The sequence below is a fragment of the Schistocerca americana genome, chromosome 3 (assembly GCF_021461395.2).
Source record: "Schistocerca americana isolate TAMUIC-IGC-003095 chromosome 3, iqSchAmer2.1, whole genome shotgun sequence".
In the NCBI taxonomy this organism is placed as follows: Eukaryota; Metazoa; Arthropoda; class Insecta; order Orthoptera; family Acrididae; genus Schistocerca; species Schistocerca americana.
Window position 1 is genome coordinate 907,975,520 of NC_060121.1, and position 7,391 is coordinate 907,982,910.

The 7,391-nt window shown below is 48.7% G+C and overlaps 1 protein-coding gene across 1 annotated transcript; it reads right to left on the reverse strand.

The window, feature by feature from the left end:
• Window positions 1-1,002: 1,002 nt before the first annotated feature.
• Window positions 1,003-6,775, reverse strand: LOC124606724 (cuticle protein 18.7-like). The gene is made up of 2 exons (XM_047138755.1): window positions 6,724-6,775; window positions 1,003-1,476 (listed from the first exon to the last, which is right to left on the reverse strand). Exons 1-2 carry the CDS (start codon window positions 6,733-6,735, stop codon window positions 1,096-1,098), a joined length of 393 nt encoding a protein of 130 aa, XP_046994711.1. The 5' UTR covers window positions 6,736-6,775; the 3' UTR covers window positions 1,003-1,095.
• Window positions 6,776-7,391: the final 616 nt, after the last annotated feature.

Sequence of the window (7,391 nt, forward strand, 5' to 3'; positions counted from 1 at the left end):
CCAAGTTGCTTTATGAATGTCCTTCCTTTTGAAGTATGTGCTCTCAACAATCATGTCTTTTGAAACAACAAAATTAACCACCATTGTGCCATTATCATTCGAAATGTTATGCAAACTTTCTTTCCCAATTGTAGGCCGGAATTCTTCGTTCTTCCCTATCTTCGCATTAAAATAACCTATGATTAATTTTGTTCCGTACGAGGAGTAATCATCCCACAGTTAATCTAGTTCTTCATAAAAGCAGTCTTTAACAACCTCTTCAGTGTCCTCAGTTGGTGTGGGTACATTAATTACTACTAGTCTATTCCACCTGCCGGACAACACCATAACTGACAGTCGGTCACTAATGAACCTTATATCTCTGATTGCGTGAAGCACTTTTCTCTGTACTGCGAAACCTGTTCCGAAACTGTGAGCTTTCGCATCTCCATAGAAAAGTGTATAGTTACCCCACTTCATGCTACCCTCCCCCTGCCACCGAGTTTCTTGAATACCTGTAATGTCTACATCGTATCTATCTAATTCGTCTAATAATGTCTGGAACGTTCCTGGCCTGTTCAGACTTTTAACTTTCCATGTTCCCAACCTAAAAGTTCCTTTCGACCTGAATCTCTTCGAAGTAGGTTCCACCCGGAGATCCGAATGGGAACGTAGTTCACCTCCGGAATATTTTACTTCAAAGAGACCCATGCCCATTAAGGATGCTGATTCTTGGTGAATAGACTTGATAGTAAGAGAAGAAGAAACAGGGATGGTTCATCAGACCATCGCCAGCTCCTCACCGGCTGTCCGCGACTGCTTATTTCTTGTAATCGCAGCTACCCTTCATATCTGAAGGCCGTATCCCCTATCCGCAACCTGGGGACGCGCTGTGCCGTGGTGGTAGGGGCCCACGAGACAGTGATCCAGAAGTAAATCAGTTTCATGCAATTTATTTTACTTTCTTTAGCTTTCTTCTTTTTTTGTTGGAAGGGAACTGCAATCACAGAAACTAATGACAGATTCATTTCGATGGGCCGATATTTATTTACTTATAAGTTAGTTTGTACACAATTTGGGATGACGGCGGTGGGGCGTCCGGCGCGACAGCAGGCTTCAGCCGTGGATGGCCAGGTGTCCGTGGGCGTAGCCGAGACCGTGCGCTCCAAGCAGACCGGGGGCGTGTGGGGCGGCGACGATGGCGGCTGGGGCGGCGAGGGCGGCGTGCGCGTAGGCGCCGTTGATGTGGGCGTCGCGGGCCTGAGTCTGGGCGACGGCGGTCAGGTGGGCGGCCCTGGTGGCGGCCACCTCAGGGGTGTCCACGACGTACCCGCCAGGTCCGACGGCGATGTGCGCCGGGCCGTAGGCGGCGTAGCCGGGGTGCACCCCGTGGCCGGCGACCAGTGCGGGGGCGGCGGCCAGGACGCCGTGCGCGGCCCCCAGGTAGCCGGGGGCGGGGGCGGCGACGGCGGCGGCCAGCAGGGCGGACAGGGCAACCTGCGGACAAGTCCAGCACCTGAGTACTAAGGCTCCCCTAATAACGCTACACTTTCGTTCCAAAGATATCCTGTGGTCGAGCGGTCCTAGACGCTTCAGTCCGGAACCACGCGACTGATACGGTCGCAGGTTCGAATCCAGCCTCGGGCATGGATGTGTCTGATGTCCTAAGGTTATTTAGGTTTAAGTAGTTCTATGCCAAGGGGACTGATGAGCTCAGATGCTAAGTCCCATAGTGCTTAGAGCCATTTGAACCATTTGAATCAAAGCTTTCCTTATTTCCTCTCAGGTGTTCTGAGAATCTTGCAAATGATTTCTTCTAGAATGAGATTTTCACTCTACAGCGGAGTGTGCGCTGATATGAAACTTCCCGGTAGATTAAAGCTGTGTGCCGGACCGAGACTCGAACTCACTCTGGAAACATACCCCAGGCTGTGGCTAAGCCGTGTCTCCACAATATCCTTTCTTCCAGTAGTGCTAGTCCAGCAAGTTTTGCAGATCCTCTGTGAAGTTTGGAAGGTAGGAGACGATGTGCTGGCAGAATTAAAGCTGTGAGGATGGGGCGTGAGTCGTGCTTGGGTAGCTCAGTTTGTAGAGCACTTGCCCGCGAATGGCGAAGTTTCCGAGTTCGAGTCTCGGTCCGGCACACAGTTTTTATCTGCCAGGAAGTTTCATATCAGTGCACAATCCGCTGTAGAGTGAAAATTTCATTCTAGAAACAACCCCCAGGCTGTAGCTAAGCCATGTCTCCGCAACGTCCTTTCTTCCAGCAGTGCTAGTCTTGCAAGTTTCGCAGGAGAACTTCTGTGAAGTTTGGAAGGTAGGAGGCGAGACGCTGGCGGAATTAAAGCTGTGAGGACTGGGCGTGTGTCGTGCTTGTATAGCTCAGTAGGTAGACCACTTGCCTGCGAAACGCAAAGGACCCGAGTTCGAGTCTCGGTCCGATACACAGTTAATCTGCCAGGAAGTTTCGAATGATTTCTTGTTTCTGTACTGTGTAGGTTGTCCCAGACAAAACGCATAGCTATTTTTTTAAACATATCTTATGGCGTAATCTGCGCCGTACGGAAACTTTTAAAGTCAAACTAGACTGTAAGCATCATATTATTTGGATCACATAGAAAACTCAGGGGAACGAGGATATGAGATTCCCAGAGGGAAGATGTGACGAAATTAGTACGGCTGAACAGACTTCTAAGGAGTATTATGTGCGAAAATATCCATCGCCTTTATGTAACATCTAAAGAAAATCATCCTTATGGTGAAGTACGAAAGTTTTATTGGATCCAGGAATACAAGTTATGTCAAGGAAATAATGAACTATATCGTTTCCACAATCAGATACTGAAATTCCTTCTTCCACGTACTCCAAGAACAAAGCCTAACTTTCCTCACTTGCCTTCATGGCAAGCCATGATTCACCTACCATGAATCTGAACCACGGTACAGTCACACTTTCTCAGTATCACTCACCAGCTATCCTCTTACTAACACAACCATATGGCATCCAACCAACAGTCAGAAAAAACAACGACACATACTAATAATAGAATCGCCACGCCGCGACATGAATGGTTATCTTCAAACGGTGTACATTCTCCATAGTTTCGGCCGAGTATTCCTTGCTTTTTTCCGAGTTTCTGTCACTGTTGCACCCTCAAGTTCCAGAATCAGAATTCAGAAATTATCTTTGATAGTGCCACAAACTTTTTTTGGACGACTTACAAGAATGGAACAGCAGCAAATTAGCAAGTAACAACGAATACTACAACAAAATTAACAGTAAATGAGATGGCATGAACATCAGCAAACTAATCGTTCAGTACACATGTATCACATTAAAATTGTCCGCCTCCGTAGCGTAGCTCTAGCGTTGCTGCCTACCACGCAAGGGGCCCGGGTTCGGTTCCCGGCAGGGTACTTGGTGTTTTGTGTCCTTCATCATTATTTTCATCATATTTGACTCACACGTCGGCGATGTGGTGTCAACTAAAGAGGACTTGCACTATGGTAGCCGAACTCCCCGCATGGGGCCTCCCGGCCAACAACGCCATACCATCATTTCATTTCACATTAAAGTTAAAGAGATGAATAAGAGATTCCAGAACAGAAAGCAGTACTAACGCTTTAGAGTTTGTCATCTCTGCATTTAATCTCTGCTTGAAGTCTTCTGCGCTCAGAGGTTAAAGATGACTCTTGTTCTACTTCTGTTTGTGCCTTTGTCCCGCATCGTCGCAGTATTGGTGTGGTTATGAATGGATTTGGCGTGGTTAGTTTACGCGGGGATCGGACGCCCTGCCTGTGGCCACCTCGGGACGGTATGTGTACACCACAGCTCCCTGTCTGTAGTTCACGCGGAAGTGGATGAAAGCTTTCGAAATGTTTGCGAATCACGTAACTAACACGAGGCTTGGGTATCAGCCCGATATTCACCTAATGAGATGTCAGAAACCGCCTAAAAACCACATCCAGGCTGGTCAGCACACCGCAACTCAGCGTTAATCCGCCGGCCCGATTCAATATGGGGCCGGCACACCTCCCCGTCACGGAAGAACCTGTTGAACACGCAAGGTTATCCGGGCGCTTCCCTTACGCAGTGCAGGAACTGCATATGTGCTTACTGGTTCGGCAAGCCCCTATCACTTTGTAATGGTGGTGACACACGTCAGGACTTCTTTTTTAGATCGCCATTGTTGGCAGCCCGAAGTGGACAGACCTGTATCGGCATCAGAAGATCCAGGTCCAGGGAGCACTTGTTCAGGACGTTGAGAACAAACTACATATGTCAAGCGAATTATCATACTAGCAAGACACTGGTTTTGCGTTATGGAGCACGATGATTTAATCTCCGCCTTGGTAATCAGATGTAAATTTTCTGTGGTTCCCTTAACCACTTTAAGCAAATGGCGCGATAGTTACTTTGCAAAGGACGCGGCCCACTCCATTCCTTGTCATTCTCTAATTTGAGTTTCCGCTCGGTCTCCAATGGCCTCGTAGTGAATAGGACGTTAGCTCTAATTTCCCTTTCTTACTTCTGCAGAGTGCTCTAAAATTTCTCTTAGAAACTTGTAGGAGCTGTAGAGGGGACTGAGTACAAAATATTTTGGACTGGAAGCCATATTCGGAAACGTACCGTTTCCGTGCATCAGCCGTTTCAAAATATATTTGCTAAATATGTATGCAAACAAGGTAGTAATGTCGGAGGGTGGTTACGTCGGACCGGCAGACGTCGTTTGACGTCTGTCCTACCTCTCTGATCTGGTTCGAGCGTCATTCACTTGTATGTGAAAGTTAGAGCAATATAGTTGGGCACATGTTTGCACAATACACCGACATGATCCTTCCGTAAGGGGAAGCTCGCGGCCATGTAAGAGCCGCTCAGGGCCTTTATCGATATCGTTATCCACAACGCCCGACTCCATCGCATACTCTTTTCGTCAGAGTCACTCAACAGCTTCGATAAATGGTACCTCTACCGTCAGCAGGCGCGACTGTGTCGCTACAAGAGGACGGCGCACGTCCCAACTAGAAGAGGCCCTACTGCATCACGTTGAAGATAGTCCGTCAACGAGCACACCAACAAAAGCACGTGCAATGGATGTTGCTCCCAGCACCTTATGGCATCTTCTGCACGACCGACATCTACATCCATACCGCCTCCAAAGGATACAGTCACTAATGCCAAATGACTTTACACCACGCTTTGAGGTTTACACGGCGCCACTGCATCAACGAACCTCTAGTATTTCCACGGTGCATTCTCTTCGGAGAAGAAGATAAATTATCTAGGGTTTGTGTACACATATCTCGAAAGAGCCATGTCTTCGGAGACGAAAACCCACTTGCTACGCTTGTCCAGGAATTCCAAAACAGATTTGGTATCAATGTGTGGGCCCGTATTCTGACCATGACCGCCGGCCGGAGTGGCTGCGCGGTTCTAGGCGCTTCAGTCTGGAACCGCGCGACCGCTCCGGTCGCAGGTTCGAATCCTGCCTCGGGCATGGATGTGTGTGATGGCCTTAGGTTAGGTTGAAGTAGTTCTAAGTTCTAGGGGACTGATGACCTGAGAAGTTAAGTCCCATAGTGCTCAGAGCCATTTTGGACATAACCTTGCTACAGTAAGTATTGGGCATGTTGTCGGTTGCTGTGCCACTGGACGTCCGTCAGGACATGTGGTTCCAGCACGACGGCGCACGCGTTCATTTTTTGCGTCGTGTTCTGTGCAACGTTTCGCATATCGATGGATAGGCTGAGATGGTCCAATCACTTGACTTCACGATCGCTGTATTTCACTCTGTTGGACCTCTGGGGTCGAATGAACAGTTTTGTTTATAAGACTCCTGTAGAGACAGAAGAGGATCTAGTGGCACGAGTGGTGGTCGCTGCATGACAGGGACACCTGATGTGATGGAGGTTGTGTACCACACCTGCCGTTGGTACAACCTGTGCACCGAACTTGGTGGTCGCCACGTCGAACAGTACTTATAGTGGATCAGAATGCCAACCCTGCTTTGAGATGGACAAAAACGGTTTAACTGTAAACATCAGCGATCGTGAAAGCTGGTTACGTTTTCTTTTTGTTCATTTGGTTAATAATGCATGTAATTGTGAAACAAGTGATGTACTGCGTCACACCCAACAGATTTATTATAAAAGTGGTCGCATTACTAACATGTTTTCAAATCTTTCTTCCAATCCATATGTGGCATACAGCAAACCAGTGCTTAACAGTATTAGTTAACCGCCATCTTCAGGTTATCTTTTCTAGATGGACGCGAGAGGCACCAAGATCTGCATAACGCGAGCTCCTGTGAACGGGAACGCGTTATGCAGATCTTGGTGCCTCTCGCGTCCATCTAGAAAAGATAACCTGAAGATGCCTAAATAAGGCGAAACGCGTCGTTGAAGAATAAAAAACTAAAATTGCAACCAAGACTGTTTTTAACCAATGTTTCCAAACGGTTGTAGGACGGAAAAGGTGCCTTTCTGAACATGGGTTCCAATTTAAAATGTTATCTCTCGGGCCCCTTTACAAGTCCTAGAAGTTTGCAAAACTAAAATTGCAACCAAGACTGTTTTTAACCAATGTTTCCAAACGGTTGTAGGACGGAAAAGGTGCCTTTCTGAACATGGATTCCAATTTAAAATGTTATCTCTCGGGCCCCTTTACAAGTCCTAGAAGTTTGCAAGGGGGAGTTTTAGATAGCCCTGTGTATCCGAGTAGTTCAGAGAATCTGATCTACTTACGAAGACCTTCATGGCGGAGCTTGTGGTGGTGTCTAGACGGTGCTTCCCGCTGTGAACTGTGCTCGCAGTGAGCAAGCGCCGCCTTTTATAGTCGCTCGCGGACGTGAAAGGGACCGACGGGGCCCGGCTGGCGGGAGGGGCGCGTGCGTTACGGCCCGGGGTTCGCTTCCGGTGGCGACCGGGGGCGCGGAGCGGCGAATTCCCGGCGGCTGGCGCAGTGCGCACGCGTCGCCCAGGCCACGCCCACCTGCCGCTGACCGACATGTGCGCCGCCGGAACGGCCCCAGCACGACCGCCGCGCCGCCTCCTTGGAGTGCCGCCGGGGCGTCGCGCAGCTACAGCAGGTCGCGTTGTGTGTGTCGTAACATTTCTGATACGATCAGTGGAACACAGTCAAGGAGGTGTCGATGCGTATTCAGATTTTCTTCTGCAACAAAAACTGTCCTCCATTAAGCGCACCGGTTTTGCATCGCGTAGTATATTTAGACTACATTGTTACAGATCATTTCGGCTCCCGTAAACATCCCGAATGTTGCATCATTCTGAATTTCTCGCATTTCTTCATTGTGAGTCTTGCCATGGAGTAGTTTGCTATTGCGCAGCTTGTGTTAACAGTGCCTACCGTTGTGACCGAGCGGTTATAGGCGCCTCAGTTAGGAACCGCGCGA